At 35.9% G+C, this 25601-nt stretch overlaps 3 protein-coding genes and 1 non-coding gene across 8 annotated transcripts; 3 read left to right on the plus strand and 1 right to left on the minus strand.

Moving 5' to 3' along the window:
* The first annotated feature begins 886 nt into the window (after nucleotides 1-886).
* On the plus strand, nucleotides 887-16851 carry LOC104211670 (uncharacterized). Of its 4 annotated transcripts, none has more exons than XR_011405304.1 (4): nucleotides 887-3088; nucleotides 4727-4787; nucleotides 5381-6838; nucleotides 16771-16851. XR_011405304.1 is itself a non-coding variant. In XM_070167908.1 (3 exons), the coding sequence occupies exon 3, from the start codon at nucleotides 10722-10724 to the stop codon at nucleotides 11739-11741; it is 1020 nt and encodes a 339-aa protein (XP_070024009.1). In that variant the 5' UTR covers nucleotides 887-3088; nucleotides 4727-4787; nucleotides 5381-10721; the 3' UTR covers nucleotides 11742-11969. The 4 variants fall into 4 exon arrangements, 2 of the variants coding, with proteins under 2 accessions (XP_070024009.1, XP_009759066.2); XR_011405303.1 differs by lacking the exon at nucleotides 16771-16851 and adding an exon at nucleotides 11390-11969; XM_070167908.1 differs by lacking the exon at nucleotides 16771-16851 and having other exon boundaries at nucleotides 5381-11969.
* On the minus strand, nucleotides 12134-16112 carry LOC104211671 (ABC transporter I family member 20). 2 transcript variants are annotated; one of them, XM_009760766.2, is made up of 8 exons: nucleotides 15978-16112; nucleotides 15701-15871; nucleotides 15055-15188; nucleotides 14478-14597; nucleotides 13279-13374; nucleotides 13029-13181; nucleotides 12869-12946; nucleotides 12134-12605 (listed from the first exon to the last, which is right to left on the minus strand). In XM_009760766.2, the coding sequence occupies exons 2-8, from the start codon at nucleotides 15867-15869 to the stop codon at nucleotides 12369-12371; spliced, it is 987 nt and encodes a 328-aa protein (XP_009759068.1). In that variant the 5' UTR covers nucleotides 15870-15871; nucleotides 15978-16112; the 3' UTR covers nucleotides 12134-12368. The 2 variants fall into 2 exon arrangements, with proteins under 2 accessions (XP_009759068.1, XP_009759067.1); XM_009760765.2 differs by having other exon boundaries at nucleotides 15701-16083.
* A 724-nt stretch (nucleotides 16852-17575) lies between the features above and the next one.
* On the plus strand, nucleotides 17576-17648 carry TRNAF-GAA (transfer RNA phenylalanine (anticodon GAA)). The gene has a single exon. It is a non-coding gene; the product is annotated as a tRNA-Phe (tRNA).
* A 50-nt stretch (nucleotides 17649-17698) lies between these two features.
* On the plus strand, nucleotides 17699-22400 carry LOC104211672 (uncharacterized). Its single transcript, XM_009760768.2, has 4 exons — nucleotides 17699-17805; nucleotides 18234-18338; nucleotides 18425-18593; nucleotides 22011-22400. The coding sequence occupies exons 2-4, from the start codon at nucleotides 18279-18281 to the stop codon at nucleotides 22205-22207; spliced, it is 426 nt and encodes a 141-aa protein (XP_009759070.1). The 5' UTR covers nucleotides 17699-17805; nucleotides 18234-18278; the 3' UTR covers nucleotides 22208-22400.
* The last annotated feature ends 3201 nt before the right edge of the window (nucleotides 22401-25601 follow it).

Consider the following 25601-nt stretch of genomic DNA (forward strand, 5'->3'; position numbering starts at 1 on the left):
TTTTGTAGATGTGTTACAGGGTTGACCAGCCGGAATTAATGGCTGGCCGCCGGCCGGCGAAGCCATAGGCCTGTTTCTCTCTCTAGATCGCCCAAATCGCCTATTTGTATTCAGTTGTATTCGAATGTATTCTTCAGCTGTATTCACTTGTATTCAGGTTTAATCAGTTGTATTTAACTATTTTATTCAGCAGTAGTTAGTTGTATTCAAGTGTTTTATACAACTGTATTCAGTTGTAGTTAGATATATTCAATTATTTTATTCAGCAGAAGTTAGTTGTATTTTGTTGCATTCAAGAGTTTATTCAGCTGTATTCAGTTGTATTTTTTTTGTATTCAAGTATTTTATTCAGATGAATTAAGGTGTATTTTGTTGTATTCAATTGTATTATTCATATGCATTTCTCTTTATTAAGCTATAATCTTTATTATGTATCTTTCAAATACAGATTAATGAGGGATCGTTTTAGTTCGTTGAGTTAAATTAGGAGAATATCATGTGATTTTATTTCCTTCTGTTTTTAGCGCAGATACGTTACTGTATTTAATGTTAATGTCGCTTGAATACAGTTAAATACATGTCAAACTTAGCTGGAATTCCAGATTTTACGCCTATATTTTTGGTTATATTAATGAATACAACAGCTTAAATACATGAAATACATTGTTTAAAAATATAAAAGGTATCTATAACACGTAATATATCAAAAGGTATCTATAAATGACTAATTAGACCAAATGGATGGTGCTTTATGAAAAATTCCCTTATAAATATAAACATTTTGGATTTCATGACAGTCCATAAATGCAATTATCCTTGCTAACTCAAATACTTATTTTATGCTCTATTATCAAATGTCCTGGGTTATACTGTGTTCAAATTCTTGCACACTCATCTTGTTTGTATCTACGTTGGACCACTAAGCCCCATTTTTTACTCTCATATATCATTAATGTTCTTAAAACCATGTTAAAAATTTTGTATTTACCTCGACAGATATCTTCCATGTTACGCTCCTGCAATATTCCAATTCCAATCATTCTATTTTCATCTTCATCTATCATGGTATTCCTTTGAAAAGCTAAGAATCCCCTCTAATCTCACATTAACTTCATTTTTCTTATGCTGAGCAAGTGTACAAATACATATATGTTGTGAACTCTGTGAGTGACTCGGTGGAGGGCGTATTTGGGAATTGGAATAATTATGTGTTGGACCCAGGTTGAGTGCAGGCAAGTGCTAAGTCCGTGAAAGGGCAGCTTAGAAAAAGACAATTATAAATATAGCAAAGGGCGTAGAGTATTCTTTATGCTGAAATTGTGAAGTGTTATCTCTATTTTCCCATCTATGTTCTTCTTCTGATACTTCTCATCCCGTTCTGGTTATCCCTCGTTTATCCCTTTAATTTCCAGCTGATTGTTGTTCTTCTTTCCGTCAATACTTTCCATTTTGTGTAATTCAGTTTAGTGATTATCTAATACATTGGCCTGTGTTTGTATTGAGAATTTGGTTTGTTTCATTGGTGCTTTCATCCAGAGGTTTCTAATGAAAGACCAAAAGTTACTCAAGGCTTTCGTCGATGATTCAATTCGTGATTCACTACAAGAAATGAAGGATTCGCTTTCTAAGGATTTCGCTGATATTCGTTCGATGTTAATGGAGTTAGTGGGGAAAAAAGTCTACGACGTCCATTTCACCCCGAGATCCAGTGGAATTAGGGAGATTCCGCTGTGAAAATTCGGAGTCTTGGATTTTACAGGCAGAGAGGTATTTTGAGTTTTACTCCATCACTGACGACCTTAAGCTTTCTTTAGCATCATCTTACTTGGATGGCGAAGCTTTAGAATGGTCCCAGTGGCTTTCTCGGAACAAACAATCCGTAAGCATTTTACGGAGAAATTGAAGCTGCATTATCACAAATGGACCCCCCCCCCCCTGCTTCGATAGGGTGTTCGACTGATCCCCGATTTTATTCTAACCATCATGAAGAATTAGAACTACCAAGGACCCAGAGAATTCCTCTTACTGCTATGAGTCATGTTTCCAGCTTCTTTGAGTTTAAATCCACATTTAAACATGGAAACTCAGAGGCCAAACATATGTTCGATAAAATGTCTACTAGAGTCTTTTCCTAAATAGTGGAGGAAATTTCTCCTATTACAACAGTGATCCAAAGAACATATGCAACCATCGGTGTCTCTCACTTTGCAGCTGATTTGGATGATAATCACTCACCTAAGGTGTTTGACGAAATGTTACATAGTGTCTGCACCAAAGTATTCGTTGAGGTGCAATAATATTCTCCAATCAACATGTCCGATGAAGAAGCTATGGGCCCTGAAAGCAGCGAGGTCCAACTGTTTGATGAAAGTCCTCAAAAAGATAGGCCAGATAGGTGCATCACTAAATTTTCTCTTGATCGTGGCGCTAGTACACGAGAAATTGAATTTAAGGCATTTGAACACACGTATCTTGCTGAAATTTTCATGAAACTCGAGACTATTGTGGAACTATGCCTAATAAATATTTTATGGAGAATGTGGATTCAGATGAAATAATGCCTAATGATGAGCACGAGAAATCTAACGTGGAATTTAATGATCACCATAAACTGAGTCGATTTCCATTTGATCTTGGTGCTAATTTTCTTAATGTCACCATTCCCGTAATTGCAACGGATCTTTGCGTATGGGATCCGGGAATTAGTCCCGAGTACATGGCTCTAACCGGTTCTATAAAGAACATGAAGACACATGCACTTTTTGAAGAAGTTCGAAAAGGGAGTTGTTTGTTTGAAAAGTTGTATGATTGGGAGCAAGTAGGTAGAGTTGAAATGTGTGTTGAATGCAGTTATAGTTTTAGAAATTCTTGTGCATCATACAAGCTACTGGGTGAGTCGATAGCACATTCATTTCTGTATTCTTTTAATAGTGCTCGAACTCACCTTGAGGCGCAGAACATGATTACTCAGTTGAGGTATTTAGAAGTGGAAGGATGTGTATCACTATGAGATTGCTTATCTAATTGTGGTGATGCATTGGCTACTAATGGAGCTCATTCGTTATGAAGAAGTCACAACTCTCTACAGGTGCATAGACTTCGTATATAAGATTTTAGTTCGGATTCGCTGTTGTGTCGGTGTTGTTATTTCCTCAATACTAAAGTTGCACCAACCTTGTAAACTCCTCAAATCTATAAAAGTTTCAAGACACGCTAAATATTGAATTAATTTTTTTTAATCTTGCCTAGAGTGCAAAAAAAAAATTATACTTAAATAATTGAATATACAATTAGGGGAATATTAATAATTTTAATATTGTCAATTATTAAAAGTAAGTATCATTATATGCTTGTTAAATCAAAAAAAAGTAAGACACTTAAAATTGGGCCTAAAGCCCATAGAATAGGATGTATGTAAGGACAAGGAAAAAGGCTTAAAGCATGGCACGAAAAGGGGACAAGGGATTGGGTTTCAAAGAAATACAAAGAAAACAAATTCAATAATTAGACTTGTAAGGACATAAACAGAGGCAACAAGTTCTAGCGACTATGCATGTAGACAACCAAATTTTCAGGGTTCTTTACAAGTCACTAATTCTTGAATTTAGGTATGTAAAGTTTTCTATTGTCAATTATCCTACAGTAGTACTAGATAAGAATTGAATAGTTAATTCCCTTCCTTCTTTGTATCAACAGTAAATTTCATGTTTAGGTGTAAAACTTTGAAAATAATTAAAATGCACTGGTTGTTGTAGAATCAATTATTTAACGGATATAAATTGGACTGGAGCCTACGTATTGGCTCAAGGAGTTTTGAGGTGAGTAGATATAACCTTTTACTAAAGTGGTTCTACTCTTAAAAACATGCCCACAAAGTGTTTGATAAAATGTTTTAAAGAGTCAACATGTGCTTAATTGGAACGAGTGAGTATATGTTGACTAAGTATATTCTAGTTAAAGATTATGTATTTTACTCGAGAAGTATAAGCGTCTATTTTCATATTTTTATGCTTTATTACACGATCTTACATGTTAAAATTTCAAGAGTTAGATAGAACTTTTAAAAATACTTTGAGAAATTTTATTTCATGCTTATGATATGTATGCACTCAAGAATATTGATAGATCACTTTTCAAACAAGATTTAGACTTGAAAGTCACAATAGGAGTTTTAGAAAGAAAAGATTTTTTTGGGAGTATCCTCTATTCTGAAAAGGGGTCATCGTCTAGGCCGAGGGTCCTAACTAAGGCGTTGACTTTCTAAAACTACTTGTACCAAAGTAGGGAGCACACGAGCCGTGGGTCTCGTTGCTGAGAATTATTTAGCAAGGCTAAGGTATGATACATGAGCGTAGAGAACCATGAAACGAGTGACACCTCGTGGATTGGGCCTATTCGATCAAATTGGGATCGAACCCGTGTCGATCATACGGTGACTAAGACAGAAATAAGTTAGGATAGTTGGAACTCTCGAAGCATAAAATGAAGTATTTTTTTGATAAGAAAGAAAAAGAAAAGAATTTCTTTTAGAATACTCATAAACTGTTGTTATGCAATAATTTTAGAATTGTTCTTAGAAGCTTTATATTTTACATGCATTTAGAATTTTTGCTTGTAATGTATATTTTACAAAAGTTCCGTCCCCTGTCGTTGAGACTCACTGAGTACAATGGATGGTACTGACGTTCTCTTTTGGGAACCTGTATTTGTCTTTGGTACAACGTAGGAACCAGTTTTGCAAGCGAGCCGGCTACAGGTTAAGACTTCCCTCACTTCCAGTGCTATTGGTGAGTTCCACTTTGCTCGTGGAGTATTCCTTTGAGTCGTCATTATTTAGCTATTTCTTTGTCTACTTGGAGAACTTGCCAGGAAATCTCATGTCCTGAGCAGTGCGTTAGTTTATTAGTATATGTTTCAGAGACACAGTCGGTGGGTTAAGATTCAAGTGTTTTTATAATAACATTGTAATATTTCAATAGTTACTACAAATACAGTTTTGGAGTTGGTTTATTTTAGATATTCAAATTAATTAAAAGTATTTGGTTAAAATATTTCCTTTGTTGCGTATAATGTTTGAGATTATAATAGTTTTGATAAGCACAAATGGTTCGCTCGGTTAAATTTAGCAACCGGGCACCGGTCACGACTTATTTAAAAAATGGGTCGTGACAAACTTGATATCAGAGTCAGGTTTACAGAGTCCTAGAGGTCTATAAAGCCGTGTAAGTAGACTCTTATTTATTGGTATGAAGCGCGCCATACTTATAAATAGGAGGCTACTAGCATTTAGGAAAAGTCTCATTTTTTCATACTTTAGATCGTGCAGTAGAGTCTACCTCTTAAAAATTATCTAATGTATTCGTTTCTCCAAAACTCGCAGAAGTGGCTCGTACTCACAACTCTGACACCGGCACTCAGGACGCTCCTCAAGAAACTATTGCTAATATTGTGGCTCAAGATAGAACTAAGAAGGCTTCAACTTAGAAAAGGAAGGGAAAATCCACAAAGGGGGTTCAAGTACCCCGGGTTGAACATGAAGAAGGGTTGGAGCATGATGAGAAAGTACCTCATGATCCAGTGCCATCCCCAACAGCAGTTCCGGCTCAGACAACTATATCTACAGAGGTGGATTAGATGTTTAATGATGTCAACAGTGCTATGAAGATGTTTAAAGCCTTCATGGCCAACCAGAACGAGAGAAGAGATGAGATTCCACCTCAATCAAATAGACAAAATAATTTTGAGTCCTCAAGAGTGAATGAATTTTTAAAGCTGAGTCCTCCATTGTTCCATGGTACTATAGTTGATGAAGATCCAATGTTGTGGCTGGAGGGTGTCAAGAAACCCCTCTGAGTGATGAAGGTATTTGATGATGATGTTGTGGAGCTGGCTGCCTACCAGTTTAGAGATGTGGCTGGCTCTTGGTTTGAGATGTGGGAAAAGGAAAGAGATGAAGATGATGGTCCGCCTACTTGGGAAGAATTTGAAGAGGCCTTCATGGCTAATTTTATACCAGAAGAGGATAAGGAAGCTAAGGCTACAGAGTTCGAGCAGCTCAAGCAAGGGAATAAAAGTGTGCAAGAGTACTACATGGAATTCATAAATTTGGCTAAGCATGCTCCTCATATGATTAAGACAGAAAAAACAAAGATCTGCAGGTTTGTAAGTGGTTTGGCTTACCACATTAAGGATACGAGATCAACTGCAATGGTAGGAATGACAGCTTTCTCCTATGTTGTGGGTTTTACCAAGCATTTAGAAAAAGACAAACATCAAACGAGGGAAGAAAAGAGCATAACAAGAAAGCCCGAACATCGGTCGGGTTTAATGGTACGTCCAATGGAGGAGGAAGGAGTTCCTTCAATAAAGGGGTCCTTAGCACTAGCTGAGTCAAGTTATCAGCCAGGTGATGGGTTTTCCTTCAGATGTACTCAGAGTAATGGAAACCAATCTTGCCAGAATCAGAATTTTAGGACACCATCCTCATATAGCTAGTCATGTTGAGAAACATTCACAATAACAAGGTCTTTGTGGTACATGTAAGCGACAACATTTAGGTCAGTGCAAGCTCGGGTTTAACGGTTGCTATCATTGCGGAGACATTGGTCATATAAAGCCAACTGCCCAAAGTTGCGATGTAATTTCAGTGGGAGATCAACTCGTCCTTCTAGTTCCTCAGCTACTACAGTTGCACCACCTCATGCTCGTGGTTCTCATAATCAGATCGGGCATAGGACAGGCAGAGGTGCAAATCGAGTTACTCAGGGAGGGGCACAACCCCGTTTATTTGCTCCACTTGATCATCAGAGTGCAAAGGCATCTGCAGAAGTTATTACAGGTATACTTCTAGTCATCTCACATAATTTTTGTGCCATAATTGATCCAGGTTCAACGTTTTCATTCGTGACTCCATACTTTGCAATCAACCTCGGGTTAGAACCTGAACAGCTTAGTGAGCCATTCCTAGTAGCTACTCTAGTTAGCGAGTCAGTGAAAACAACAAGAGTCTATAGTGTTTGTATAGTTTCAGTCCAAGGTTGCAGCACCAAGGTCGATCTCATAGAGTTAGAAATGGTGGATTTCGATGTGATCATAGGTATGGATTGGTTGTCTTCCTGCTATGCCATGTTAGATTGTCGTGCCAAGATAGTTAGGTTCCAATTTCCAAATGAAGAAGCCTTAAAGTGGAAGTGTAGTTCAGCATCACTTGTAGGTAAGTTTATTTCTTACCTTAAGGCACAATGAATGATCAATAAGGGGTGTCTCGCCTATTTGGCTCACATTATTAATCCAGAATCAGAACCACCAGCTCTTTAGTCTGTGCCAGTTGTTACAGAATTTCTAGAAGTTTTCCCAGATGACCTTCCCGGACTTCCTCCTGAAATAATCATAGACTTTGGCATCGATCTCATGCCGGCACTCAGCCCATATTTATACCTCCTTATAGGATGGCTCCAGCAGAACTTAATGAATTGAGAGAATAGTTGAAAGACCTCCTTGACAAGGGCTTCATCAGGCCGAGTGTTTCGACGTAGGGTGCCCCGGTCCTATTTGTCAAGAAGAAATATGGGTCTCTTAGAATGTACGTGGACTATCTGCAGTTGAATAAAGTCACCATTAAGAACAAGTACCCACTGCTAAGAATTGATGATTTATTTGATCAACTTCATGGTGCAAAGTACTTTTCAAAGATAGACTTGAGGTCGGGGTACCATCAGTTGAGAATCAGAGAAGGGGCTATATCTAAAACATCATTTAGAACTCGCTATGGGCACTATGAATTTCTATTAATGTCCTTCGGGTTGACAAATGCTCCTGCCGCATTCATGGACCTCATGAACAGAGTTTTCAAGCCATTCCTTGGTACTTTTATTAACGTGTTTATAGATGATATTTTGGTATACTTTAAGAGCAAGGATGAGCATGCAGAACACCTCAAGATAGCCTTGCAGACCTTGAAGGAGAATGAGCTTTATGCCAAGTTTTCAAAATGTGAGTTCTGGTTGCAGTTAGTGGCATTCTTAGGCCACTTGGTGTCTAGTGAAGGCATAAAAGTAAACCCTCAAAAGAAAGAAGCAGTCAAGAACTGGCCAAGGCCGATAACGCCAACCAAAATCAGGAGTTTCTTGGGGTTAGCTAGCTACTATAGAAGGTTTGTAGAGGAGTTTTCCTCACTTGCAGTTCCATTAACTAAGTTGACTCAGAAAGCAGTTAAGTTCCGGTGGTCAAATGTTTGTGAGTAGAGAATTCAAGAGTTAAAGAAGAGGTTGACCATTGCACCTGTGTTAACCTTGCCGACAGGTTCGGGTGGGTTCACAGTGTATTTTGATGCCTTCAGAGTTGGTCTCGGTTGTGTTCTTATGCAAGATGGAAAAGTTATTGCTTATGCTTCTAGGCAGTTAAAGAATCATGAGAAGAACTACCCCACACACGACTTGGAGCTTGCAGCAGTGGTGTTTGCATTAAATATATGGCAATACTACCTTTATGGAGAGCATTCTGAAGTGTTTACAGATCACAAAAGCCTCAAATACATTTTCAAGCAGAAAGAATTAAATTTGAGACAGAGAAGGTGGCTTGAGCTATTGACGAATTATGACATCAATATCCTTTATCACTGAGGCAAAGCTAATGTGGTAGTAGATGCACTTAGTAGGAAGTCAATGGGTGTCCTGACCCATCTTGCAGTACAAAGGCGAACTTTGGGTCGAGAAATTCAAAAACTTGCAAATGATGGAATTAGATTGGATGAGACCGAAGAAGGAGGTATACCTGCTTATGCCTTAGCACAATCCTCTCTTGTTGTGCATGTTAAGTCTAAGCAAGACAAAGATCCATACTTAGTGAAGTTAAAACAAGGAGTCAGAAATAAAGAATCACTGCTTTCACTCTAGGAAATGATGGAGTTTTGAAGTTGAATGATAGGTTATGTGTGCCTGATGTAGATGGGCTTAGGAAGGCCATAATAGAAGAAGTTCACAGTTCGAGGTACTTTATCTACCCAGGTGCTACCAAAATTAATCTGGACTTGAAAGAGTTGTATTGGTGGAAAGGCATGAAGAAGAAAGTAGCAAATCATGTGGCCAAAAGTTTGAATTGTCAGCAAGTCAAAGCCGAGCATCAGAGGCCTGGTAGCCTAGCTCAGGATATAGAGTTACCATAGTGAAAATGGGAGATGATTAATATGAATTTCGTAGTAGGTCTGTCTCGCACATACCGTAAGCATGATTCAATTTGGGTTATTGTAGACCGACTGATAAAGTCCTCGCATTTCCTACCAGTAAAGACGACAGATTCGAGATGTAGAGGTTGATGTATAATCGATTGTTTGACGAGTATAAATTGGACTGGAGCCTACGTATTGGCTCGAGAAGTTTTGAGGTGAGTGGATATAACCCTTTACTAAAGTAGTTCTACTCACAAAAACATGCACACAAAGTGTTTAATAAAATGCTTTAAAGAGTCAACATGTGCTTAATTGGAACGAGTGAGTATATGTTGACTAAGTATATTCTAGTTAAAGCTTATGTATTTTACTCGAGAAGTATAAGCGTCTATTTTCATATTTTTATGCTTTATTACACGATCTTACATGTTAAAGTGTCAAGAGTTAGAAAGAACTTTTAAAAATACTTTGAGTAATTTTATTTCATGCTTATGCTATGGATGCACTCAAGAATATTGATAGATCACTTTTCAAACAAGATTTAGACTTGAAAGTCACAAGAGAAGTTTTAGAAAGAAAAGATTTTTGGGAGTATCCTTTATTCTGAGAAGGGTTCATCGTCCAGGCCAAGGGTCCTGAGCAAGACGTCGACTTCCTGAAACTACTTGTGCCAAATTAGGGAGCACACGAGCCGAGGGTCTCGTTGCTGAGAATTTACTTAGCCAGACTAAGGTATGATATATGAGCGCTGAGAACCATGAAGCGAGTGACACCTCGTGGATTGGGCCTATTCGATCAGGTTGGGATCGAACCCGTGCCGATCACACAGTGACTAAGACAGAAATAAGCCAGGATAGTTGAAACTTCCGAAGCATAAAGTGAAGTTTTTTTTTGATAAGAAAGAAAAAGAAAAGAATTTATTTTAGAATACTCATAAACTGTTGTTATGCAATTATTTTAGATTTGTTCTTAGAAGCTTTATGTTTTACATGCATTTAGAATCTTTACTTGTAATGTATATTTTACAAAAGTTCTGTCCCCTGTGGTTGAGACTCACTGAGTACAATGGATGGTACTGAAGTTCTCTTTTGGGAACCTGCGTTGGTCTGCAGTACAATGTAGGAACCGGTTTTGCAAGCGAGCCGGCTATAGGTTAGGACTTCCCTCACTTCCAGTGTTATTGGTGAGCTCTGCTTTGCTCGTGGAGTATTCCTTTGAGTCGTCGTTATTTAGCTATTTCTTTGTTTACTTAGAGAACTTGCCAGGAAATCTCATATCTTGAGCAGTGCGTCAGTTTATCAGTAGAGGCTTCATAGACACAGTCGGTGGGTTAAGATTCAAGTGTTTTTGATAATAACTTTGTAGTATTTTAGTAGTTACTATGAATAAAGTTTTGGAGTTAGTTTATTTTAGATATTCAAATTAAATAAAAGTATCTGGTTAAAGTATTTCCTTTGTTGCATATAAAATTTGAGGTTATAATAGTTTTGATAAGTACAGATAGTTCGCTCGGTCAAATTTAACGACCGTGTGCCGGCCACGACTTATTCAGAAAATGGGTCGTGACAAACCTAGTATTGTCTTGGCTTTATATACTAATAAAGAAGGATGGAAGAGAAAAGTTCAAGCAAATTTTTTAAAACTTGAGAAAGGACTGCAGTTTCTCAACTTAATGGAAGAGTCTAAGTTTGCACAGAACAATGCACAATATGTCATCATTGTAAATATGCTTGGTCGATCAAGCCAATTTGTTCATGCTGGAAAGTATATATCTGAAGTTGTAAAATTCAAGGACTTGGACTTACTGGATGTTGGGCTTAACATGGAGCCACTTAAAGGACTTGCCAAGGTGGGGATCCGTATCGTCATAAATTTTGTGCAATGTTATTCCTCTTTTGAAGCAGATTTAGTTGTTTATCTCAAGTTTGCAAATCTTCTCTTTGATCTGGGTATACATGATATCCCGATAACCTGTGTTATCAACCTGAATATGTTTACCAACACCAATAGTAGTGTTTTTTCTTCTTATGATCCAATAGCTACACTATGGGGTGATTGGGTTTATAATGAGGGGAAGTCGGCATCATGTGTTGGCTTTATTCTTGCAATGTGTAAAGATGCAGGAATGTTTGGGCAGGTTGTTGTGACCCAACATTTCGACCTTTGCCCCTATGATCCAGGAATCCTTGTTCTGCGACCTAATGCCTACAATCCTATATGTAGGAAGAGAGTTGTTGCCAATTTTCTGTTTGGTGGTGGTTGCACTAATGCAGGAGTAATGAGCCAATACTTTAAGCTTGTTGTTGTTGCTCTTTTGGTTACCCTAAGGTATGGCATAAGGTATAAGGTTGAGGATCCCTTTGATTGGGTGGAGTTGATTTCATTTCAGGACACCAACATTGGTGCAGATTCACCTATATTTACATCGCTCTTATTGATGGCAGCTGGTCATTCTCATCGCCATGTTCTTACCACTCAAAATAGTTGCGCAGATATTGCTCTATATTGCTACAATTTCTGCTACGCCCGAACCTTGAGGAGAATGTTCTTTTTGAAGCTGGAGGTATTGTTGTGAACTCTGTGAGTGACTCGGTGAAGAGCGTATTTGGGAATTTGAATAATTATGTGTGGGACCCAGGTTGAGTGCAGGCAAGTGCTAAGTTCGTGAAAGGGCAATGTAGAAAAAGAAAGTTATAAATATAGCAAAGGACGTAGAGTATTTTTTTATGCTGATTGTTGTTCTTCCTTCCGTCAAGACTTCCCATTTTGTGTAATTCAGTTTAGTGATTATATCATATTTAAGTCTGTGTTTGTGTTGAGAATTTGGTTTGTTTCATATATTTGGTCTTACCATGCTTTTCCATAATTCAAACTTTTAATCCACTCTCATTACCCTCATAATTAACATAATATTGTATGCAAATAGCACATGCTATGGTGTTTCTTTAGAAGCTTGAGACTCGAATCTCAACCTGGAAACATTGCTCTAGTTTTAATCAAATTATAAAACCGCACTATTTTTCTTGTCCACAAGAATACATAAAGAATAGGAGATACGTACACAGATCAAATATTATAGATATTTCTATTCTACAATTTAACAAACTTTAATAGCACTAGTTTCATGATCATCTGACCGGTAAAAATGAAATGATAAAATAAGTTGAGACACCAGTTCGAAGACGTGTTCGTTAGTTCGCTTTTATCTTAGAACACGGTTCGAGCTTAAGACAAAATTTTCTTCACCAGCAATAGTAGAATTTAGCCTTCCACCAGCCCAACCGTTGTTTAATGGACGAGCAGCAGCACGAGCTGGATCCCCAACCACTCGACTGCCCTCAACTTGTTTTCCATACTCTGGAAGGCCCTTCGCCTTTCTCTCTTTCCTTCTTTTCCTCTTCTCATCTCTTTCTTTCCTCAGCCAACTCTCTACTGTCCTCTGCGTGTCCAGTTAGAACAACAATGCAAAATCCATATGAGAAAAATATATGAAGTATATCATGTAAAATCCATTTTAGAAAAAAGATATGATAACAACTTGTCATTTTTCAGCCAAATGCCCAGGAACTTGATGAAATCAAACAGTTCATCAACGAACCTCCCAGCTAAGCAGTAAGATGGGAGCATGTTTAAACTTTCCAAATAAAAACTAAATGAGGTTCTACTTTGGATCTTATATTTTCTAATGACATCAGAACTTACCATTAATGACATATTGCTGATCTCCTTCACCTTGTCCATTGGCATTGCTAATTGCAACTTCCCATGAGCCACATATAGCTTCAAATAATACAATTATTTTAACTATCACTACTTTCTTCAAAAGATCCAAATAAAGCAAGTTGTAGGATTCAGCTCTTACCATATGAGAAGGCCAATTCTCAAGACCATCAAAAATATGTGTTGCATAAATTATAGTAGCGCCTCGCTCTTCACATTCTTTGCTCAGAAATTTCAAAAGATCAGCCCTCGCAAGAACATCTAGGTCAACTGTAATCTCATCAAGAAGAAGAACCTACACAAGCAGGGGGATATCTTATGTCAACATTGTCTTCAAGCAATTTGTGACAGTTAAATGGGAACTGCTTTTACTGGATGAAAGGCAGGTGTACCTTGAATGGTTTCAGGAGACCCATACAGATCTGCACTCTTCTTCTTTGCCCATCAGATGCTTTATGCATTCTCCAGGATAGATCAATACCTAGAACCTGCATCAACATAATATTTAAATTACTGGCATATCTATCTAGTTGTTTGCACATTGGATATGTTCACACAATCAGAGTTATTAAAAGATAAGTATGGTTAACATCCACGGAAAAAGTTAAAAGGTCTAAGTTTCTTCCCCTAGTTTTCTATGTGTGTTTTCGTATGATGTATCTTATTTGGCATTTGCAATTTTTATTATGGTAGAGAGTTAGAACAGTCCAACATGTCATGCAGAAACATATTCTAACTAAGCCTGTAAAATTAGTAAAAGGAGAAAAAAGGTTAACAATAAAAAGAGAGCGTTTACGACATATGGTCCACCATTACCGGTTTTACCCTCAAAGAACTAACAGAAATCTTATAGGTCTAGTGTTGTTATACTTTTGAGATACAGGGAAGAATCACATAAAGGGATTAGAAGCACAGTTTTATATACACCAATAGAAATTTCTCAGCCTGCCATACTGCTCAAATGAGAACATCTAGTCTAGAGAGAATAATGAAATACAAATTGTGATTTCAAGGGAAGGGTGGTTGTGTTTGGCAAAATATAATTATTGCACATCTGTTTTATAAGTAGAGGCACTAACAACATCAACGTTTTTTGCCATAGATACCTGTCAAATTGGCTTTGTCGCTCTGGTTCAGTTTTCAGAAACTTACATTATTTAATTGCTCGGTTTCAAGGATAATGGATAAATTGCTCATTTTAACTAATTGTAGCTGCCTTTGAAATAGTTGCTTCCAGAGATCCAAATAAGAGTTACTTATGCCATCAAAAGCTCCTCCATTCCATTCAACTGTTGTATGTCTACCGATACAATACTAGTGGCATTTCATAGAAATAAATGTAAATGTCCGAGAAAAGAAAGAATGACATGGATTGCTTTTATCATCTCCAAGGACATGTCAACGTGTTATATTTATGAGTTGCCTTTGTTAATATAATAACTGAGCAAGTAATAGATAATATAAATTCCTTTTGCTTTGCATTTGTGTAATAGGGCGTAGTGATAACAATCAAAAATCAAGCAGATCAAAAGCTACATGGGACTTTCAAAAATTTCCGCACAGAGAACGTTCGTTCATTTTCCATCCATACCTTAATTAATTCATCTCGTCTTTGTGGGTCAGTTCCTGGAACCCCAAAAATCATTTTCTCCGCAGAAATATCCATTTGAATAGGCACCTCAAATCCAGCAAATGCAACTTCTCTCCTCCACTGTAAACAGAAAGCACAAAAGAACTTAATTTTCTACTTTAATGATCAATTTCTGAATTCACAAGTTCATTAAAAGATGTGGCACATTTATTTTTTCACGAGACAGATGTATCTAGCCTAAACAAGATGTTTACATTGTTATAACATATCATCTTTAAACAAAAGCCTTCTTGTGATGTACCATATTATTACATGTTGAAACCACCAACAAATAAATGAGATAAACCATGTTAAAGAGAATTTTAGAACTGATTCCAGATAGAGGTTCAACTTAGTTGACGACACACTCTTGGTAAACATAACAGAAGAATACTTGGTTATGCTTGAATTTAATGAATTGGACATAAGATGAGAACTGCCATCAAATACATGCATTTAACAAAATAAAGAAGCAAACAGTCCTAAAAACATAATAAACCATAATAAGATGGTAGATGAACAGAGAGAGAAAAGATACCTCTCCACCAAGATAGCTGAGGTCTCCAGAAGCAGTTAAAGCAGTGTCATGAAATGCAGATCTTCCAAGCACTCTGACCATGTCTGGTTCTACCATGTGCTTTCCTCCCAATATCTTCAGAATTGTAGTCTTTCCTACAAAAAGTACATCCATTTACCAAACATGAGATGTCTCTCAGGTCTACTGGTAGGGTGAAAAAATGCCTATTCTGTGTTTGGTTAGCTATGTTTCTATATTTTCCACCAAAAGGAGGAAGTCATTTTCCTTTACAAATATCACACATCTTACTCCATATGCTTACTTCAATAAACATTTGAAAATTGTTGTAAACCTTTAATACTTAAAAAAATATGTCAAAACACTATCCTCATAGCTTATCTTGTACATTGTACAATTACCCTGTGGGTTGTGTCACCAAATTTTATATCTCAATCGGCTGAAACATGATCCAGAAATGATTTCCAACTAAAACATTCTCCACCAAAAAAACAGAACATTTTCATCCATACCAAATGCGCCCTATATTTCGAAATTGGACATTTAAAGCAGCAAAAAAATAAAAATTCTAAAGCAACCCTTTTGATTTCTTAATTATATTAAAGAGGACAATTGTAATTCAATGTCAAGAAGAGCAATAGAATTGAACCTGCGCCATTGGATCCAACAAGAAGGCATCGGTCACCAGGATAGAGGGTAAGTGAGAAATCTTCGATTAAGGGTGTAGATCCAGGGGGCGGATGGCCATCGATACCAGGGTAGGTGAATTTGAGCTTGTTGATCTCAACTGATGGCTTCCTGTCTTCCTTTACAGCCATGCCTATCAAGTGTTTGGTGAAAAGCAATAGAGAAGTAGAGTAGTAATTGAGCTTTTGTGAGTTTGGTTATATAAGAGAAAGAAAAAGAATGTGAGTATGTGAGGATACTCAAGATTCAGCCATGGCCACGTTCTTCACTTCCTTCCCATAGATTGCTTTTTCAACTACCTGCAACCGCCGACCGTCAAGTTAAATTAAGGGAAAATTTTAGATAAGAACAATTGATCCCTACTTTCATATTTTAATTTACCACCAACTAACCAAAAAATAATACGCTAACATTCAATATCTAACTCCAATAGGTTCTCAAAATTTCTATTAAGTTAATTTTCGAATGAGTAACTGTAACTCAAATATTAGTTCAACTAATCCATTTGGACGGCGAAAATTAGATTTTTAACAAGCTTAAATATGTGGGTTTAGATTCCGAATTTGATTTTGTGAGAAATTTGGAGTGAGTATTATCTAGAATTGTTAGAATAAGTATAAGGAGGTTATATATAAAATTTGAAGTCATTTAATGGAGATTTGGACTGATTTTGAACAAGAATTGCAACTGAAAATCATGGAAGAAGTTCGTCTACAGACGCTTGTATAAAGGTGGATAAAAATATATAATAGTGTATAAGATGTGTTTATACACTATTATACAAGATTATACAAAAAACTGACTTCGTCTTCTTCCTTGCGTTTTTTCTGAAATTTAACTCAAATCTTGCTCAAATCTATTCCAATTTACTTCAAATTTAAATTTTGAACTCCTTTTGATATTTTCAATCAATTGGAACAACACCCAATCCAAACAACTAACAAACTTAAAAAATCTTATTTTTGAAGCAAAACTTTGAATGACCTTCAATTGTGGAATGTTGAATCTTCAATTTTCTTACATTGCAACCAGGTGACACAGAGAAGAAGCAGTAATGGCGGACGGCTCCTTGAAGCATATATATATAGAAGATGTGAGAAGAAAAGAGAGTGAAATCAATGGTTGTGAGAACAAAGATTTAACTCCATAACTTTTAGAAGCAATGGTTGTAAGAAAACAAGATTTTGAATTTGCTAGTGCTTTCAAAATATGTACAATATGGGCTAGGTTAGGTAAAACTTAAAAATATGGGCCATTTTTTGTTATGGTGTGAAGTCAAGTGTATTTTTTTGTAATTCTTTCTTAAATTAATCGAAAGAAGAATTATACTAGTGATTTGATCCTCCTACTATTTCAAAAGTAGACTTTGACCTCTGTATTTATACTTGTTTCAAAATATTAGTTTTGTGTGAACTTGTTTTACTGGTTGCATAATTTAAATGAGAAGTTTTTTTTTTTTATATGACAAAATATTTAAATGATTACAAAAAAATTTATAACCTTATAGTATTAAATATGTTACTATAAGAACTTTAAATTAAATTATTTTAAAAATTAGAAAAGAACACTTTTTTTTTGAAATAAATAAAAAAGAAAATAAGTATATAACTGAAATATAACGAGTAATAGCGCGAGTTGAAAGACGATCCTTTTTTTTTTTTTCCTCCCTATCCTCTAGTTCGCAGATACACTAGATAAACATTTTTCCCCAACATTTTCCGTTTAGCTCGTTTTAGGACCTCGCATTCAAGGCAACATGCTGTCAAATTGGGAATAAAGAGAAAGCCTCATTTGTATTGACTAATTTATAATTGAAAAATGGAGTACCTGTCAACAAGCGGGGATAGCTCAGTTGGGAGAGCGTCAGACTGAAGATCTGAAGGTCACGTGTTCGATCCACGTTCACCGCATTCTTTTATTTTTGCTTCTAAGTATACCTACTTTATCCTATTTTTGAACTGTACAAAAATATTTTTGCTTCCTTCTTTTGGGACTTCTCCCTTTTCAACCCGATTCATCGCTGATCAGGAGGAGCTCTCACATCGATCACCGAAGCCATCTTTTCAGGTACGCTCTTTTTATGCGTCTCATTCCCCCCCCCCCCCTTCTAACTAGGGTTCAACTCAATCCCACCATTTTGTTTTACCCCTCCCCAATCACTCAAACCCCAGTTCTTCCTAGTGAACTCAATCTCGCTTAGTCAACTCTTTATAATTAGAGATCAGGATCAATTCCTTTTTCTTTTTGTGTGTGTGCGTGTGTGTTATTGTTGGTTTTTTTTCGGGTGCTATTTGAATCAAATGCAGTGTTGTTTCCAGAAATAATTGCCTGTAAATCTTCACTAGCTAAATTTGTAAACTAAATCCAATAAGATCAAGATTTTTTTTTCTTTTTGGCTCTTTTGGAAAATTTGTGTCAACTGCAAACTCGACTGTTCTCTGGAAGTAATAGCTCGAATCTTCAATTTGCTAAGCTTATTAACTGAATCCATTCAGATCAACTCGCCACGAGAGGCCAAGAAAGAAAGGGGTTTAATCTAAATGGCAGCTATTTACAGCCTTTACATCATCAATAAATCTGGAGGGCTTATTTTCTACAAGGTTAAATTCAATTTCTTGCACTTTTCAACTTAGCTTGTTTTTGTTTATCCTAATTTGTAGTTGTAATGGGTGTCAAAAAACGTTAGGATTATGGTTCTGCTGGCAGAATGGACACAAATGATAGTTTGAGATTGGCTAGTCTTTGGCATTCTATGCACGCTATCTCTCAGCAGTTGTCCCCAGTTAATGGTTGCGCCGGTATCGAACTCCTTCAAGCTGATAACTTTGACCTCCATTGCTTCCAATCTCTTACTGGTAATTCTTACATCTCCACCATTTTTGGCTTTATTTGATTTATTTTCAGAAGCATTTTTTACTTTTTGTGATTTTTATCAGCTTTAGCTTTTGAGATCTTTTCCATCATATATTGGGTTATAGGTTGTACAATTTATCCTTTTTGTGAAGCAAATGTGTAGTTGTATTGTGCAGCTATAAGCTAGAAAGGAAGTAAAGCTTACTTAGGAGCAACAAAGTTAACAGACTGAAAACATAATCGTGGGCCCAGATTTTGTATGAATTTTGGTAGAGGTAAGTTAATGAAAAACGATTTCCTGCTAGAGTGTTGATATTGACTTCTATGTCAGTAAATATGGTGCAGAATCTTTAAGTGGCTCATGCATCTCTTCTCCATATCATTTGTTTTATTCCTTTAATTTCCCTTATCAAAAAACTTAACTCATGGAACCAAAAGATTTTCCAACTTCACAATTCAGAAAAGCTAAAAGTATTGTCTAAGAGACTAGAGGATGAAAAGCAATTAGAACCTAAACCTCTCTGTCAGACAAGGTATGGAGGGCTTAGATCGTCTTGGCGCTGATGTGTAATCTTAGTTGTTCACCTCTAAAGCCAAGAAAAACGTGCGCCAACAGTCCTAATGCAATCAATCAGCATCTCATAACAGCTTCTTGACATTTTATGCACCGGTATGGCAACTCAATACATTTAAGATTAAATGATAGACAACTAAACTAGGTAAAGCATCATAAGGACTTAGTGAAGCATATACGCATGCGCAGGATCTTGCTGCACAAAAAAGCACCCCAGGTGTCTGCAGGAAACATTATATAAGTCGCTGGACCTGCAGATTTTCTCGTTTGTTTTGGACAAAAGAAACTCAAAAGACCACTGATATGGTGATCCCTTAATATTTAGCATGTTAACTTGGTCAGAAGGACTTGCATTCTAGTTTGAGTTTATGATGAACTGAATTGTATCAATATGATTGCCAATTCATATGTATACCAGTATTTGCACTGTATTATTCTTGAAATCTATATATGCTTATGGATATTTAAGAATTTAACTTGGCTAATCATTTCTATTCTCTTTGGGGCTTTGTTAAAGAACGGTAACTCCTTGTTTCTATCTTGGTACTGCTTGTCAAGAGATGTGCTGAATCTGTTCAAATATAGGCGAATAGTATTCTTCTTTTTTGATTTGTTATAGGCTAATACGGAGCAGTATCTTTTCTATAAAAAAAATGTGTTGACTAATTAGGCTCGATCGAGCTGCTTGATCTATTTTATGATGTTGTGACTTGCACATGTTGTAGTTTCACTTTCCATATCTTTGTTGAAGTTGTCTGCTTTAAGGCTAACAGGCTAAAAAACGTTACATATAAGAGCTAACAGGCTAATAAAGATGACTACCTGGTCTACCTAACACTTGGTGAATGCTTTAGTGTTATTTTTGAAAGATAGGTGTCTATTGTTCTTATAGCTTGAGGCGTATAAGTTCAAGGCCAGGAACTGATAGTCAGTCTTAGAAACATAACTACAACGTTCTACTGGTGGTTGGTTGTTGATTTATTCGAAGTGCATTGTAGTAGACTCTTCAATCTTTGCAGCATAAATATACCTACACCCTTTTTGGAGAGATCAAGAAAAAGAATGAGTTTATATATTCATGAACTCCTCCTCTCTATGTTGTCTAGATGGCTATGAGTTTGGCTTAAAAAAAGTAGCTTTTAAGCACAAGTGCTTAAAAGCACTTTTTAAGTGTTGGAGCTTATTTTATAAATAAGCAGTTATGCGTTTGGATAAAAGTGCTGGAGCTGAAAAAAAGCTGTTGAAATATTTGGTAAACAAGTGCTAGTAAGCACTTTTTCTATTAAAATGACTGAAATATCCTTAAAGCTGTTAACACTATAAAGAAGCTTATTACTATAATATTTTATTTCAAACTTATTAATATAAATACGAAATAATTAATATTTGAACTGATCACCTAAGATAATTTTTATAAATATAATTGTTGAACTCTTATTTTTCACTTCTTTCAACCATGTAAATTTTTTATTTATTTCTGAAATTCCAAGCTTACTGGGAAAACATATGAATTGACTATCACATTTTATTATTCTATTCCTTATTTGAACTATGTAAAAATTCCTAATATTTAGGAAATCAAAATAAAATAAACTTGTACTTTTTAAAATTATTTGAAAATTGTACGTATAGTTAATTAGAAATTACAATGCAACTAGAATTGTTGGTCGCACACGAGTTTAAATTCTTAGGAAAAAAAAAATCTAACTCAAGTACAATACTACAATCTATGTAAGAGATATTAAAGTTAAGTATGCTTAGCAAGCTTCGTCTGTTATGACTTCGCATGTATATCTGTTTTATTAATTTATAAATTTTTTATAAAGATTTACAGATGATTATTATATAAATAAATGTTTAATCATTTTTATACTAATATTTAGGACTATTTTTCCTTCCTTTTAGGTTTAGGAGTCCTATTTCCTATCTCATGTTTTAATTATTTAGTAAGAAAACTTCATTAGGTAAATGTCGTATTCACCTTTCAAAGCAAAGCTAAACTTCAAAGTAAGTTCACGTTTTGACAAATTTTAAAAGTTTGAGTTGGATATTATAATTATTTCAAAAGTTTGACATTTTTGGAATAATAAATATTATTAGGGACAATATGGTAAAATATTTGGTCAAAGATAGTTGGCTTTTAAGCTGGAAAAAAAAGTTGGGATCAGCCAACTTGTGGCTTTTGGCTTTTTTTAAGCCAGTGTTAACTTTTTTTAAGCTGTTTTCTTTTTTGCCAAACACTCCCAACATCTAAAAAGCCAATCCAAACAGGCTCTAAATCTACCAAAAACGTGAACCATAAGAAAATATCCCAAAAAGCGCACTATACTCAGAAAGAAAAGAACTGGAAAATTTTGTGGTTCTTCAAGATATCTACTGTCTAACCTTGGGTAGATGACTTTCTCTTCTTGGATTTATCTGTTAACTTCACAGAAATAAGTTTGTCCTTTAGATAATAGTAAGTTGAAATGAAGTGAAAATATTTGAAAACAGGAAAACATATTTGGGAAAGATGGAAGCTATTTGGACGTATCAAAAAGAACAAAGATGGAAGATGTTTGCTTGTATAGTTCAGTCATGAAATGGTAATGGCCTAGAAAGAGAGTGATACTGCAACAGAACTGGCGAAATACTAATCAATAATGATTGGGAAGCCACTTTAGTAAATATTTAACAGACTAGTTTGACGTTTTTGTGCTTCAGCCAAACTAGTGCCTGAGTTAAGAGTTCCATGGAACATTTAACTTGATGATATTCAATCTTATATCTTTTTTTTTCCTTAAATAACTGTGTCAATTTATGTGATACTCCAACCGATTAAAGAATTGGACTGATTTAATTACAGGAACAAAATTTTTTGTGGTTTGCGAACCTGGAAGTCTGCATATGGAATCTCTGTTGAAGTATATCTACGAATTATACACTGATTACGTCTTGAAGAATCCTTTCTATGAAATGGAAATGCCAATACGGTGTGAGCTCTTCGACATAAATTTGTCACAGGCAGTTCAGAAAGATCGTGTTGCCTTACTGGGGAGATGAGCTTCTCAAGCTCATATGCTGCAAATTGTTGGTTGGACTATAATCTGGTAAATTCTGCTGGACAGGTTGCACTAGGACATATGCAATGTGTGTTTCTTTGTGCTTTGGGATAATGGCCTTGTAAGATACATTTTGAAAGCAGCAACCCCAAGTAGGATTTGTTATGCAAGGTTGTCATGGTTGATGCTCTTTAGTGTCGTTTACACGCTCTGCCTGATCTCTCATAGAAATGGTAATTGGACAGATATGGCAAGCAGCAGGTGTTGCCTTAAAAAGCACGAAGACATTGAACATGTTAACATTAAACGACTACCAAGAAAACATTGAGCATATTAATATTAAACGACTATCTCCATTGTGAACCACCAATCATTTTTTTAAGGGGAAAAATCAACTAATAATTCATTAAAACTTTTCAAGATGTTAGCTTCTCTGTTTCTTAATAGTTCTAATTGAGCCATCTGTTTCTTCATGTTAGTGCTGGCCGAACCTCAGGTAAACTGGAAACTTAGAAGAATTCCATAGTAAATGGTGGCGCCTTCCTAACATTTAGATGTAATGGGTTTGGGTTTGGGTGTCATTACAGAGAAATTTGAGGAGAAAATCCTCCAGTATAAGGGACAGAGGCAAGTGCTATTGGGTGTTGCATACGTTCACTCAAATAATAAGCTAACTGTTCATCTTCTTTTGCGTTTCGTCTTTCACCTATTTCACTGTGTCTACAAATATTTTGCAGAAGAACTAAGAGAGGGGAGGGGAAGATATATTTTTGCCCCTAAACTGCAGACGGGGGCAGACATGAAAGAGGAGTTGCAACGGACTCTCCTAACCTAACGCAGCCGTGAACCTTTTGTCACTAATGTTACCACACCAGAGAAAGAAAGAATTGATGCGTTACCAATCTACCGTCACTATATCTTCAACCAGCTATATCAAGATTCAAGATTATTTACGGCATATACCAAATTATCTCTGATTCTCCTTTAGGTTATTAAATTGAATTACTAGAGATTTATTTTATTGTTGCAGGTTATACGCTGTTATTGCATAAAAGATAAACTCAAAAGGAATGAAGAAACGCGCTAGCCACCCACAGGTCGAAAGCAACTGTACGTAGTAGCTGAAGCCATTTTATATATATACTCCAGCAGTCCAGCTTCCCCTTTTGCTGTTCTAACTTTCTATCGATAGACTTCGTAGTTACCTCAAGCATTCAAGGACACTTAGATAAGTTGCAAATGTACAAAAAACCTTATAAGTTTATTGGGCACTAAAACAAAACCTGCCAAGAAATAAACAAGTGGCAGTATTCCTGTGGACTATCCAACGTAACATAATTAAAGATCTAATAGATCACTCGAGAAACTCTCCAGAGCACTGCCATTACTAAGCAGCAGATGGGCTAGTTACATATAAGGTACTGATGTTTGCATCAGAAAAAGCAGCTGCCATTAATCTGTTTGATTCAACTTCACCCTCAACTCCAGCAATATGAATACAACCCTGCTTATGATCCAATGTCTGGTCATTATAAATATCCCACCATTTCTTGACTAGCATTTTGATATCTTCCCGATCCATATTTTCTTCCTTTCCAGTGTATTTCCACGGCTTAGCCCCTGGAGAACAGTAATGAACTGCTTTCGCTTTGTTGAGCTCGATTTTCTCCGGATGGCGCCATAGCATTGCCAGCAACAAATTGTATACATAAGAAATTGGCTTGTACTTGTCTTTGAAGAACATGTTCAGAAAATCCTACAAAAATGTAATAAAGATACATTAATAGCCAATCATCATAGAAAGCATAGCAATTCTATTAATGGTCCGAAGTACATTAATATGAGACGTTTGAGAAGAAGAAACACATTATGGGGAAAATAACAAGGTATAGCCGCTCAAAATAATAGCCAAAAAATGTATTTATATATATATATACATTATGTATGTTATATAGAGAAATTATACAAATTTTACACTTTTTTGGCTACTGACTGGGCTAAAAGTGAAAAAATCTCAAACATTATCTTAAAAATCGATGAGTCTATGTCATATAGTAGGGGGAAAAAAAATCAATTCATCTAAAGATGACATTAGCCATCCATAGTAAAATGAGCAAGTTTGCTAAGGCACCTGCTATAATTTGTTAAAATAAATAGATAGCAGTATGAGTTACATTATAGTAATATATACCTAACTGCCCCCACCAAATATGAGACTGCTCCTTCCTTAACCAGAGGTCTCGGATTCGAGACCTGGGTATGGAAAACATTATATAAGTCGCTGGACCTGCAGATTTTCTCGTTTGTTTTGGACAAAAGAAACTCAAAAGACCACTGATATGGTGATCCCTTAATATTTAGCATGTTAACTTGGTCAGAAGGACTTGCATTCTAGTTTGAGTTTATGATGAACTGAATTGTATCAATATGATTGCCAATTCATATGTATACCAGTATTTGCACTGTATTATTCTTGAAATCTATATATGCTTATGGATATTTAAGAATTTAACTTGGCTAATCATTTCTATTCTCTTTGGGGCTTTGTTAAAGAACGGTAACTCCTTGTTTCTATCTTGGTACTGCTTGTCAAGAGATGTGCTGAATCTGTTCAAATATAGGCGAATAGTATTCTTCTTTTTTGATTTGTTATAGGCTAATACGGAGCAGTATCTTTTCTATAAAAAAAATGTGTTGACTAATTAGGCTCGATCGAGCTGCTTGATCTATTTTATGATGTTGTGACTTGCACATGTTGTAGTTTCACTTTCCATATCTTTGTTGAAGTTGTCTGCTTTAAGGCTAACAGGCTAAAAAACGTTACATATAAGAGCTAACAGGCTAATAAAGATGACTACCTGGTCTACCTAACACTTGGTGAATGCTTTAGTGTTATTTTTGAAAGATAGGTGTCTATTGTTCTTATAGCTTGAGGCGTATAAGTTCAAGGCCAGGAACTGATAGTCAGTCTTAGAAACATAACTACAACGTTCTACTGGTGGTTGGTTGTTGATTTATTCGAAGTGCATTGTAGTAGACTCTTCAATCTTTGCAGCATAAATATACCTACACCCTTTTTGGAGAGATCAAGAAAAAGAATGAGTTTATATATTCATGAACTCCTCCTCTCTATGTTGTCTAGATGGCTATGAGTTTGGCTTAAAAAAAGTAGCTTTTAAGCACAAGTGCTTAAAAGCACTTTTTAAGTGTTGGAGCTTATTTTATAAATAAGCAGTTATGCGTTTGGATAAAAGTGCTGGAGCTGAAAAAAAGCTGTTGAAATATTTGGTAAACAAGTGCTAGTAAGCACTTTTTCTATTAAAATGACTGAAATATCCTTAAAGCTGTTAACACTATAAAGAAGCTTATTACTATAATATTTTATTTCAAACTTA

Source organism: Nicotiana sylvestris, chromosome 1 (assembly GCF_000393655.2).
Source record: "Nicotiana sylvestris chromosome 1, ASM39365v2, whole genome shotgun sequence".
NCBI lineage: Eukaryota > Viridiplantae > Streptophyta > Magnoliopsida > Solanales > Solanaceae > Nicotiana > Nicotiana sylvestris.